This window comes from Labrus mixtus, chromosome 9, assembly GCF_963584025.1.
Source record: "Labrus mixtus chromosome 9, fLabMix1.1, whole genome shotgun sequence".
Classification (NCBI taxonomy): Eukaryota; Metazoa; Chordata; class Actinopteri; order Labriformes; family Labridae; genus Labrus; species Labrus mixtus.
Window position 1 is genome coordinate 29,316,893 of NC_083620.1, and position 13,428 is coordinate 29,330,320.

Genomic DNA, 13,428 nt, shown 5'->3' on the forward strand with positions numbered 1-13,428 from the left:
ATCAGTCTGTGTAAACGGGTAATTCTAATTCTTTTTCCAGGTCTAGATGACTGAACGGTATAAAAAGATTTGGAATTGCTTCAGTTCATTTCTTCATTCATGGCTGCAACGTAATCCTTTGGGGGCCAAAGTCCCAGATCAAAGCCGGTCCACTAAAAAGTTGTTGTTTTCCTCACAGCTCAGGGCGCCGCTTTGACACGAGCAACGCCATCAGCCCAGTTTTTCACCCTGAATTTACCCAGACTCTGTCCTGGTACACTATCCGGGCCATAGGACATCTGAGGGGAGACAGGAAGTGTAGGGGGGGGTGACATGCAGCAAAGGACCCCCCCCCCGTTTGATTACACTTTAAGACGGCAGGATGAAAGCCTGCAGTCACTTCCTCCTCCTGGCTGCCGGTCTGACTTCTCCGTCTTTTTGTCTGCCTCTGTTGTACACAATGAGACGTACAAATAAGAGATAATGGCGCCCACTTACAGGCGGCCCCGTCTCTAACTCGTTCACGGTGCTACACTTTGGTTGTAGAAAGAAAAGAAGAGAGAGAGATCGATTTTTTACAACGCCGCACACGCTGCCCGGTTGTTGTGGACAATTTTTAGATTTTCTCTTTTCTCAGAGAGTCTCAGGAACTCTTCATGATGTTTTCAACAGAGTCCTCGTCTGCTAATTCAACAGAATCAGAAAGACTTTATTCTTCTCCGAGGAGGAAACCAGAGTGGGGGGAGGAGTAGCAGAGAGGATCACTCCCATGATTCCCCCCCAGCCTCAACGTCATTTAGTTATCGTTTTGATTGAGAGCCCCCTGGTGGTGGGATTTACATACTGCACCTTTAAATTGTGCCATAATTTGATTGGTTTACTTTAATCCAGAGCGGTCAAAGGAATATTTTTTTAAATCGCCATTAATCGCTCAACTCGTCGAGGCTGCTCGGGGTTTTAAAAAAAGAAAAACCCTGAATGTGACTGACTCTGGTCTCGCTCTGGACCCGGTTTCCGCTCGCTCACCCTCCGCCTGAGAGGTCACAGGTCGGGTTCCCACAGACCGAGCCGGAGCGCGTAGCGTCCTCTCTCTATCACTTTTGACTCTGTCAGCTCCGTCGGGTGTGAACGCTCACAGTTTTCCTGCAGGACTGATTTCATTAAACGTGACGGATGGATTTTTATTACAAACCGCTTCACACTCGGAGAGTTCAGGGCTCGAGTTCATCTCCATATATCACCTGAAATGTCACTGACGTACATTAAGGTTTCATCAGCGTTGTTATCGCAGACTCGTGTAAAGAGCTGCGTCTGTTCCTCCTTTAAGTCGCTGTCGATATTCCTAGATGGAGTCAATAATCCATGTTTTTATAAACTTCATGAGAATCAGAAGAAAAGAAGCTCCAGTTTTCAGAGTATCGTTTGAGCGCTCACAGTTTGAACCGGATGAAACGCCTCAGTGTGTTAGGGTTGTTTGCATCATGTTGTAAACTGTGTTGCAGCTTTGTGTGCGTCACCGTCACTCAGACACTTTGTGCTGATGGTCAGTTAGGCCGCCCATAAGGGGGGGGAAAGGGGGAGGAGCTTTCTGGGGTCCAGCTGCATGAGGGGCCTGTGACGGTTCGCGAAAACCAATGCCAATGAAAGGCGTCTGATCCAACCTTCACAACAGAGTCCTAAGTCTCTGACTAGACTCTTCTCCTCTGTCGCCCCCCGGTGGTGGAATGAACTTCCAAACTCCATGTGATCTGCAGAGTCCCTCTGCACCTTTAAGAAAAAGCTAAAGACCCAGCTCTTTCATGAATACCTACTAACTTAATGATGATGGTCTCCATATTATTGATGATGATGATGGTAATGACGATGGTTTTTGTTTGATAACGACGACTTATAAGATGGTTTCTATACTGATTAGAGCTCTCAAGAACTGCCCTCAATGTTGTGCTTTGCCTCTGGTCACTTCCTGTCAGTGACAGGCCATCGCTCCTGATCCAACAGGCATGCACTGACGGCTTCTACATTCACTCTTTCTGTCAGGGGCCCCACCACTTCTTTGAGCGGACTCGATGGTCAGTTGAGTGTTTTAAACAGCAGTTTTGTTCCCGCACGTTCTGCTTACAGGGAGCACTTTAACGCTGGCAGAGATTCAGTTACATTCAAAAGTTAATTAACAGTAAAACCAGCGTGCAGCAGCCAGACTGCTTTATAAGCAAACAGCAGTTATCAGAGGTGCATGAAGAGGGGGGGCGAGGTCAGAGCGAGGGGACCTGGTTTCTAACGGTCTGGTCTTCTTTCGAGTTCAGAGACATAGAAGCTATGAAAGTTGAGCAGCAGAGATCGCTGGATTGTTAACAAACTAACCCAGGTTTAGACTTTCAGAGGAAAGAGATCTTATTGATTATTCTGCAGACGAGTGTAGAGACACTTCTCTACTTCTTCTTGTATCTCAGGTCGTTTTCACACCTCTTGTTCGTTTGCTCTGGTCTGAATCTTGGACCAAGTCATAACAAGGTTTGGTCTGTGTTCACACGGGGACATGTAGAGTCTCTCAGCTCTCAATAGGGAGGTCAGGGGGTTCGATCCCGAGCTAATGGACTCTTTCCACAGCAGCCTCTGCCATCAGAGTGTGACTGAGGTGTGAATGTGGAGGTGTGACTCTGCTCTGCTTTGAGCAGTCAGAAGAACTACACCGATTAGAAATAAGACTCTGCTTTCTATTGGTTCTGTTTGGGAGCAGGACTCACTGAATCCAGCGTTCACAAACCGACCCTGAGTAACAAAAAAAAGAGCATGAATCATTCGATTTGACGGAGCAACTTGTACGATTGTGAAGCCGATGACTCATTTCAGATCTGCCTGCAGCTGCTAATAGTGACACTCCAAACTGCATTTACACATTTCCATAAGAAGAAAAGAAAATCTGCACCACAAAGGGTTGAAGCGAGCTGCGTGTCTGTGTGTGAACGCCGTCCCCGCTGATAGCAGGAAGGTGTGAAGAGGAGGGCCATTATCACAGTGTGAAGAGGGGACGCAGTGATTGGCCACTCAGTGCCGACTCCCCGTTGACCTCCATTAAAACCGCATTAACGGGAGAATTAGATTGTCATCACGGAGCGAAAACACAGGCGGCTGGAAAATGCACCCCCGAGAGGGCCCCGCGAGCGAGCGCCGGCGTGATGGACAAAAGTTATCTGCATCAGACGCTGAAACTTTGTCCACCTGAGAAGACGGCTGACTGACGGGACGTCCCCCTCTGTTTAATGGAGCGCCATGTTGGATTCAAGCAGACACATGATGGCGTTTAGATGTTGAACCCGTCGTCTGGAAATCATGATCGTGTGCGAGTCGTTATGGATGCAGAAACATATTTTAAATTCAACAAGCTAACATTTCATTGAACCGGCTGTGAGACAGTTTGAATGACTCTTTTTACATTTCTGTTCGGCTCTTTTGGTCACAGAAAAGAAAAGGCGGAGCTACAGCAGGCGGTGACTTAGAGAAAGGAAGCTTCAATAGGCCGACAGGTGTGGAGGATGTTCAGGTAAAAAGATGAAGGACTGTCACGCTTGAGATCCCGTGTGCAGGGGCGATTCTAAGTTCTGTTGGGGCCCTGGGTAAAGTTTCTTTGGGGGCCCCCTTCCAATGAATTTTCCTCTTTTTCTTTTTCCACCCTGAGACGGAGAGTGAGTGCTGTCAGACGGGGCCCCCTTAGGGAGGTTTCCTACTGTCATTCGATTTGCACAATTTGAGGCAATGCTGTGCTTTCAAAGTTTGTCCGTTGGGGGCCCCCTAGTGGCCAGTAGTTGCCTGCCATGCCTGTTGTGCTGTGAAACACAAAGTTATCGATTACATTTTAGTTTTTAAGATCGATTTTTGGGCTTTTATTCCGTTCTTTTTGGAGGACAGTGAGCAGGATAAGAAGTCGGGGAAAAGAGAATAGCTCTGTTCAAGCTGCCGTTTCAAGCTGCGATATTTACGCCCCTGTGACGTTTCACATTTAATGAAAATGATGGAGGCGTAAAATTAAGAAAATGTTTCTTTGGTTGTATTTAAAGTATCTAGACGCTGCCCCCTACAGGCAAAGATTGGCGAATCACCTAAAGACGATCTCTCACTTTCAGATGCTTTTGTCTCTAATTTAGGTTTTCTAGAACTACAATTCACTTATCAGACTCTTTTCTCCAAAGCGACGTACATCAGAGAGTAAGAACAACACAAGCAAGGATCTAGAAAAAAGGGAACAATGTCAGTAAGAGCAAACGATCAGCTTTGAGTCTGATTGGACACACAGGTGCTGACAGGAAGTGACCAGAGGCAAAGCACAACATTGAGGGCAGTTCTTGAGAGCTCTAATCAGTATAGAAACCATCTTATAAGTCGTCGTTATCAAACAAAAACCATCGTCATTACCATCATCATCATCAATAATATGGAGACCATCATCATTAAGTTAGTAGGTATTCATGAAAGAGCTGGGTCTTTAGCTTTTTCTTAAAGGTGCAGAGGGGATGGAGTTTTTACATTCTTTAAAATAAACTGAAATAAAATGGTATAATCTGGTTTCTTGGATGAAAAGTGAAAGCAGTTTTTATTGAGTCAGGAGGCTTATTGGACCGTGACGAGGGCGAGCGGTGGTCTCAAAGAAAAGCTCTGACGTCTTGTCTTTCAGTTTCTTATCTCGGAGCGGCTTCAGTGTCTGACCGACCGTGATAATGAATCTCTCTTTAGTCGATACAGGAGGATAAGGTTGGAAGACAGACGCAGTCAGAATGAGTGTTTTATGGCTGGTAAATTAATTCATTAAAAACGTGTTCTCGTTCCGTCGATACAAATGGATTCCCGGCTGTAAATTAGCAGATACTTCTCTGGGAGAGCGCGAGGGGGAACTTTGCGTCTCAATCCAGATTAAATAGAAACACAGATCAGATGAAGTGCTGCAAACAGAAAAGCTCTCCCAGTCTCTCACTCTGTGTTGAATTCCCACTGGACCTCGTTTCAACCTGTTTCACATCGCAGAGGCAGCGTGTCCTCGATTTACTTTCTGCAACTTCCACTTTTAAAAAGAGGCTACAGCAATGATTGCGTGCATTATGTTGTAATGATTTAAAAAAAACAAAAAAAAAAAACAAAGAGGCAATCAGGAATGCAAAGAGCCAGACAGACGGAGATGGATCGACCGAAAGAGAGAGAGAGACAGAAAGAAAGAAAAGGAGGACGAGAGAGGGAACAAAAGACAAACAGGAGACGACATGGAAGATGTGAGAACAAAAAAATAAAGATGGCAGAGAGACCAAAAGAGATATAACAGGAGAAAGAAAACAGGAGGAGCAACAGGGAGACAGAAAATAAGACATGGAGGAGGAGGAGATGTAGACGGAGGGAAGGGGAAAGGAAAAGGCGGACGAGAGGAAAATGATGGCAGGGTAAAGTGAAGGACAGACATGAGGATAAATCCAGACAGTGACACACACAGACAGACGGACAGACAGAGCCTCCCAGTCAGCCCATGTCTGCACCAGTCCTCTCCTCCCCCCCCTCTTTATTTCCTCCCATCCCTCCATTTTGTCGTCCTCCTCTCTCCGTCTGATGCTGCTCCAACACCTCGGGGCTTCAGCCTCACATCCACCATCCAACACGCTAATGCTCCTCTGCTGCTGCTGCATAATCACCCACCAAGTCAAAAAAAAAAAAACTCCCAAAATAAAAGAGAAACTGAAACAAAGACGAGCTCGGTCTCGTGTGGCTCAACGTGCCTCCAACAGCTGGGTGAAAATCCAGACGAGTCTCGCTCATATTCAAACTATGGTGTCTTGTTTCTAGCTGTCATTTTGAGGATTTTTATTCCTGAGTCTGTCGATGTTTGAGTCTTAAAAAAAGAGGACGTACAGCCGTATTCATACCTCGGCTGTCCAAGCTACATTTTCTCAAGATAACGACAAAATGGCGTCAATGCTTGCTCCATGAACGCATCATCTGAATCCAAAATGTTCCATCTTTCCTTCACTTGTAGAGTCATGTACACAATTTCAAAAAGACTGCCGCTGAAATCTTCCTGGCTTGCTTGTTCACACATGCACCTCTCAGTGGGGGGGCTGTTTTAGAGGTTAAGAAACAAGGAGGTTAAGAAACAACGCTGAAGCGGTGGACGAAGATAAAGAGTCCGCACAGCCGTTTTGGACGCCCCTCGGTTTGCCAGATATGAGAGCAGTTATCAGGTCAACAGGTGTTGCAGCGATGGAAGCGGGTCAAGAGAAGTGGTTCAGATAGAAGTGATTGTACCCGACCTAAAAAGCCTCTGCATGTTTCTAATAAGCTCCACGAGCAGAAACGTGCTCAAACTAGGATCAATATTGGAGATGCTTTTGAAAAATGGAGAGAGGTTAGAACACAGAAAGGTTTACAGACCCATGCAGAGCTGGATAAACACTGAAGCTTCAGAGTCCACCACATGGTGACCTGCGATCAGGAGTTTTGTGCCATTATAAAAGCATCATAAGACACAGCTAGTTCATGAGACAGGTCGTCTGAAGATGCTGAAATGTAAAATTTGGATAGATATTCTGAGACTGTGAACACTAAAAATAAAACCGTATAAGTCCTCTCTGCAGCAGCTTATTACAGCCCATAATAGTTCATAGTTAGGCAGCGACTTGAGTCGTTGTTCCAGGAGGAAAGGTGAAAGTCTGACTATGCAATAAAGGCAATCAGGGATTGGTCGAACAAATACAGGACTTTAAACTCTGCGGTTTATTTGTTTATTTATTTGGATCCCCATTAGCCTCTACCTAAGTAGCGACTACTCTTCCTGGGGTCCATTCATACAAACATGAATTTAAAATCCACACAAATTAAATTATAAAAACAAAAAAGTCCAAGACGGAACACAAAAAGACAAAAATAGAAATAAATGACAACACAATAACAGGCAAAGAACAAATCAAGAACACCAAGATGAACCTGTTGCATGTCAAAAAGGTAATCATATAATTATTTTCCTACTTAAAACACAGCAGAGTAACTAAACAATGACATACAAGACAAACATACACACATATACATACACACACATATACACACTATATATAGAAATTCTACACTAATTATCAAACATTGGTATTACAATTGATAAGTTCATGAGAGTCTCAGTGACACTAGTTATTTATTTTCTTTCGGTGGTACGGGTTGGATGACTTGATGGTTTTCCTATGAAGCAACACTTGTGAAGGTGGTGCATAGAGCCATCGACGAGTGAAGACTGAACAGTCATTCCCATAAGGGGGATGAAGTGACAAACGGTCCTCGTTCTGGAGGATGCAGAGTGTTTCCATTGTTGGAAAGAAGGCGACGTCGCTAGATAAAACTCTTCATCCTCGATGCTGACCTTGAAGAGAAGTGTTTCATGTGAAGGTCTTAGAGCTCTGAAGTCGGAGGAGAGTTGTTCCTCAGCAGGCGTTATTCAGAAGAAAAGACTGGTGCCATTCAAAATGGACAATTCATGGAGTCCCCACGGGGCTTTGAATAGACTTTCTGCAGACTTCTAAAAGGGTCAGCTCGGATGTGTTAAGACTCTGCATTCATATTCATGGAGAGAAGTGAAGTGTGAAGCTTTAGCCCCGCGCTGCAGTTTATCCCCTCGTGAACTTCAGACCTGTTTACATCTTGTCACCAGAATAACGGTGCACTCTCATCGTTTTCAAGACTTGCAGGATGTTAAAAGGCTTTATATCAAGTTTATCCTCTGAAAATAACTCTGTGAGTCATGACTGTCTACAATGGGTGTAACACCCGAGTCCCACTGTCTGTGATGTTTTCAGAGTTTTCAGAGTCCTATCTTCACTTTGTTTACATCGCCCGGACGGCCGGCTGACTCCTCCCCTCGTGTACAAAAGTTGTTTAATTGAGGGACTAGAGAAAAGAAGAATAACATACTGTACTCACTACTTAACTGTGTTTCTAGATCATGCTCATTTCAGGTAAATTTACATGCAGTGTGAAGATACGAGCATAATAAAGATCGCTAGCATTAGCATGCTAACACAACAATGCAGCGCGAGTTGTTTTGGTTTCACGCTGGTGCTCAAGGGCGACATCTGCTGGATCAAAACATCACATATAAAACCTTTAAGGTGATTGAAAATATTGCAAGATTCCCCCTCTCGCGTCCCAGACAGAGAAGGTCATAAAGGTCTCCTGGTTGTAAGAAGGGGGAACTCGTCTGTTTGCAAGTAAAGAATGTAACAAATCCAGCCTCCACAGACTGAATTATTGATTCTCAGAATATTAGATAAAGAGCTTCTTAATCTAATTCAGCCGCTAATGTGACTCTCCAGACCTCCTGAGCAAACGTGTCACTGAACTAATGAAAGCCTTCATGGACTGTTGTAGCTGCAAACAGAGAAGTGAAGAGCAGCGCTGCCCCCTCTAGTACATAATGGATCCAAGATAAATCCACTGACAGCTGCAGAGGAAGCCCTGACACATGCAGGGAGTCTGCTCGGGCTTGTATTTGGCTGAGCGACACTATTTGATTCTTAACATTGTGTAGTAGTTTTTGTGTGTGTGCCAGGTGGAGGTGTTGGTTTGTGTCTCTGGGCTGTCAGCAGAATAAATTAAACTGAGTGCGTCAGAGCTCGGAGGCTAACAGCAATCTGAAGCTCAGGATAGTTAACATTTGGTGACGGTGCGGCGTCGAGGTTCAGGTGGAGGCCAGCGGCCCGGGTTCATCAGGTCGTGCTTACAGACTGGACTCGCTGCATGTACAGATCATGTGAGACCGCCTCTCTGGAATGAGAGAGGGTGCATATAAAGCTCGCAATGAAAATGAAAAAACAGGGCCCCAAGTTGGCAAACACGACGGCTAGTCTGAGTCTGAGGTAGAGGAAGAACATGAACGTGTATCCAGGGAGTCTGGTGTGAGTAGTTAGAGTGTTTATGAGACCCTGAGTTGACACACATTTGTCCTGTGCTTAGCTGTACTTTTTGCTGTTAGTGCAGAAAGAGCAACGCAGGAGCATCGCCATGGCAACCGACTCTCTAAGGCCGCTTTCACACATGCACTCCTGTTTCCACATTTCTCGAAAATTTCAGGGGAGGCTGATCAGATGTGAGATATTACAATATTCAGAGAAGTGGGCGGGGCTAAACTGCTTCATTATGTTTTCTGTGCACCACTATATTGCTGATATTTTTTAATTGTCTTCTAAGGAGCGTCGGACTCTGTTGATTCAACCGCCATTTCCACGTTGTCCTTCACACGCCTTCCTCATGAGAGCCACCTTCATGTCCGACCGCTGTGAGGTGCATGTGTGAACAACTGACTCGGGGAAGATTTTGAAAGCCTGCCTGAAATGTCTAAGAAATCTACAGCAGTGCACGTTTGAAATTGGTTGCAGAGAGATCGCCCAAAAAACCAATCTTTGATCGTCCAATGAAGCTCCTTCCAAGATGAAGTCTGTTTCTTTAATGATGTCCACGTCCGTCTTCTCACCAGAGCCCTCGGGGTGTTTAACCCAGTTGTGTCAACACGATTGTGTCTTCCAATTGATTGAACGTTTGCATCGCTGCGTTCAGTCTGTGTGTGTGCTGTTTAAACAATCAGTGAGTTAACCAATCAGCTGTTAGTGTATCAGTCAGTAAATTAACTCGTCAGCAGCTAATGGCAGTAAGCCATCCATCAGTCGGTAAGCCAGTCAGCCGCCCCATCACCCAGCCGGTAAGGCGGCCAGGGAGCCAAGATGGCAGCCACTCAACCAGTAAGCCTTCCAGTTGGTCGGCCAGTCAGTCGGTTGTGGCAACAACAGAGTGAGATTATGTGGAGCATGTGATGTATGTGTTTACACCTCGCCCTCTCTGTCTCTCTCACTGTACTTCCCTCCCTCGCTCGGCCCTCCGTCTCTCCCCGGTGAGATTGTTTCTCCACCTGAGTGCCTCCCTCCCTCCGTCTGACTCACTCCTTCACTCTCTCCTCTGAGAGTGTGTGACTGTGTTCACTAAACGTCTGGACTGCTGAAAAGTCGGTTACTCCACAGCAGCGTGTGACTCACAGATTCATTGATCTGCTGATGATTCATTCATTGACTTCTGCAAGGTGGTACACTACGACTGAGCCGCGTTTTAAAAACATTAACTATACATCCCCCCCTCCCCCCCCCCCCCTCTTAACGGCCGCTCCACAGGTTTAATCAGCTTATAAAAACATTGTGTAATGTCTTCTCATGGCTCTGACCCGGATGATGTAAGAGCGGTGTCATCAAGTTCGTCTCCATTTAAGCTCGGAGATTACAATTATTAAACTGAAATTGTGTGGATTTATAGGAGGTATGGGACGCCAGACCCAACCGGGGACAAACGGGTCCAGGTTTAATCCCCTTTATGTCATTTTGTGTAAAAAACAAAAGAGGGTGAGAAACATACTTTTGTAAAAAACTAAATAACCTGGTTTGTCAGTCAATGCCCTCAGTCTATCTTCAGTCTTCAGTTTCTCATTAAACTGTATATAAAGATGGACGGAGAAACAGCCGCCTTGGAGTGAAGCTGTCATACTTAGAGCTCCCCCTGCTGACCGGATGCAGTAGGGGTCATAGACTCCACCTCCTCCATGTTAACAGATGGGACTTTTGTCAAACTTTAAATTTAAAATACAAGTCAGATTGTCTTGTGTCAAACCAGGAATCTGTCGGGACAGTTCGTTCTTATCACGTTGATTAATGTTCATCGAGTAGTTTTGTTTCATTAGTTATGCGATGGAAAAAAAGTGCGAGTAAGACGTCATGATTGACAGCTCTGTTGACGAATGCGGCTCCTTGCAGCGTTCTCAACCTGATAATATCAGAGTCGATGAATTTAACTAAAATAAAAATACAGACTTTGAACTTTCCATAAACGGGAGGGTCTGCTTCAAACCGACACGAGACTCTGTTCTGCTGTGGACTGAACCCACCTGAGCGACCTTTGACCTTTTGTTTTCGTTGCCTCAGTAAATGGTTAATTGACTTGTATCGCGCTCTTCTAGTCTTGTGAGAGTTGGGAGGTTTCATTTCTCTCCAGCTCTCTCAGGTTCAGTAAAGCCTCTTGAGCATGTCTCTGTAGTATCCATGCTTTCACCCATTAGTGCGGTTTCTCCTTATTTGTCTCCTCCTCCTCTTCTTTTCTTTTTCCACTAAAACACAAAGAACTGACAACGCCAGCGCCATTTTCTACTTTTTATCAGACATTATTCTCCATTAGTAGACGACCTATAATACGAGTGGTGAGCGACAGCGGTGTGAAAATGGTCTTCTCGTATCGTTACAGCGGACTACCGCCCCCTGCTGGCATGGAGAGTTATTTCATCTCACACATGAGCAGAACAGACGTGGTGGTTGGCCGTCAGCTGTAGTCTTTGCGGTGTGTTCAAGTGCAACTTTTTGGCCAAGATGTGAGTCGACCTTCGTCTCCACTCGTTCTTTGCCGTCTGCTTGGCGTGCCTTCAGATGTGCAATATTTGATCTCTAATCAATACTTTTTTCTCTAAACTTTTTGCATTTCGATACAACATTTAACATCTCATGTTTCTTAAATCAGCTTCCTGAGCTGGTCGGAGCGTTCAAACAGGAAATCACCTTTAAATATTGAGTACACATCTACCCGCTCAGGGCTGTTTCAAAGTTCATCTGAAAAACAACCAGCAGAATACTGATGCAGCTTTTCAGGAAGCAAGGCTTCTTTTTTTTATTGCTACTGTCTGGTGCACGCTTTGAATCCTCCAGCCTCAGTCGTTTCAATTACAAAGACTGAATGTGTGCCCCACATCGACTCACCCACAGCGAGGAGGTCGGAAAGAGCGACTCAATCTGAAACATCATAATTGCATCGCATTTCCTGCTGAGATTTCTCTACTTTGTTACCCTTCATTCCCAATTCAATGCACAGTCTAGACCAGACTAATTGAGTGTCTATGGCGTTGATTTAGACTATTAACCATCTGTGCCTCTTCCTCTCTCTCTCTCTCTCTTCAGGAGTTTGGAGGACGAGTAGGATGCTGAGTATCTTTCCTCCACCAATGTTCTCCACCCTGCTCTCCATGACCTGAGAGCACCAACGCAGCGGGAGGAAACGAAACACCAGAAAGAGAGCGAGGAAGAGGAGGGCAGAAGGCCAGGGAAGAAAAGGAAGGAACCCACTTTTTTTTTTTTTGGTTATTGTTGTTTGTTTTTCCCTTTTCTGAAATGGCGGCAACGGAGGCCAACGCGGCGCCGGTGGTCCAGGAAGACGGAAAAACCCCCGAGAGCAAGCCCGCAGAGGCGGAGCAACCGACTAAAAACGCCAACGCAAACTCAGAGACTGTCAACAGCGAGGTTGTCGATAAAGACGGCACGGCTGTCAACAGCGAGGTTGTCGATAAAGATGGCGCGGCCGTCAACAGCGAGGTCGTCGATAACAAAGAGACTGTGAATAACGACACGGCTGCCGGAGCTGAGGAGGCCGACGCAGCGGAGAGCGGGGAGGCGGCGGCGCCTCAGAGCTCGGATGGCACCTCCTCCGCTGAGCCCAAGACCTCCTTCTTGGACTCCTTCCTCAACAAGAGCGGCCTGGGGAAGGTGATGGGAGGACGGAAGAAGAAGGAGGCGAGCACGACGGCCGCCGGAGGAGAAGAGAACGCAGCCGAAGGAGGAGAGAAAGAGGGCGAGAAGGTGGAAGAGGCCGCAGCAGCTGACGGAGGAGCGGAGGGCGGCGCGGAAGGAGAGGAAGCGATCGAGAAAGCTCCGGAAAACGGGGAGAAGGAGGAGGAGAAGAAGGCAGAGAAGAGCAAACCGGCAGAGGCCAAATCCACGGTGCGGGATCTGATCAGGAAGCCGGTGGCGAGGATCTTCTCTCACCGCAGTACCGAGAAGAAGGACGGCGCCGCCGCAGACCCCCAGAAACCAATCAAGGTTCGGTCCAAGTCCCTCGACCGGCTGGCAGACGCCGAAGCACTTAACGCCTCCGCCGACTCCACCATAGAGGAGGGAGGTGCAGCGGGAGGCGCGGAGGGAGGCGCGGAGGAGGAGCAGAAAGCTTCGTCGTCCTCGGCAACCACCAAGCACATGAAGCGCTGGCACTCCTTCAAGAAGCTCATGGCTCAGAAGGCGCATAAGAAGAGCGGGGGAGGGGGAGGAGGAGGAGGAGAGGAGTGCAAGGAGGAGGGAGCAGACGGAGAAGGAGGCGGAGACTCCTCCACGCTGGACTCCAAGGAGTCGGGGCAGAAGAGGTGGAAGCTGAAGCGCTCCTGGACGTTCCAGGGCCTGAAGAGGGACCCGTCCATGGTCGGCATCAGCGGCAAGGCCAAGGGCTCCGACAAAGACTCCGCCGGCAAGCCGGAGGAGGGCGCCGCCGCGGGAGTGGAGGAGGGAGAGGAGGCGAAGCCGGACGGAGGAGCAGCGGAGGAGGAGGAGGGGAAAGCAGAGGGAGGCGAGGAGAAGGCTGAAGGAG

The 13,428-nt window shown here is 46.9% G+C and overlaps 1 protein-coding gene and 1 long non-coding RNA gene across 3 annotated transcripts in view; both read left to right on the plus strand.

Annotated features, from left to right (window-relative positions):
- The window catches only part of si:ch211-137a8.4 (ribosome-binding protein 1), a 49,071-nt gene that overhangs the window by 22,317 nt on the left and 13,326 nt on the right, over positions 1–13,428 (plus strand). Inside the window, exons 2-3 of one of the 2 annotated variants that reach the window (XM_061047277.1) lie at positions 11,976–12,314; positions 12,351–13,428. The exon at positions 12,351–13,428 is cut by the window's right edge and continues 177 nt beyond it. In XM_061047277.1, coding sequence (XP_060903260.1) covers positions 12,186–12,314; positions 12,351–13,428 — 1,207 coding nt within the window. In that variant the 5' untranslated portion in view covers positions 11,976–12,185. Of the gene's footprint in view, positions 1–11,975 lie in introns of both variants that reach the window. The other variant, XM_061047276.1, reaches the window with a different exon arrangement.
- The window catches only part of LOC132980900 (uncharacterized), a 44,872-nt gene that overhangs the window by 17,156 nt on the left and 14,288 nt on the right, over positions 1–13,428 (plus strand). The window lies entirely within an intron of this gene.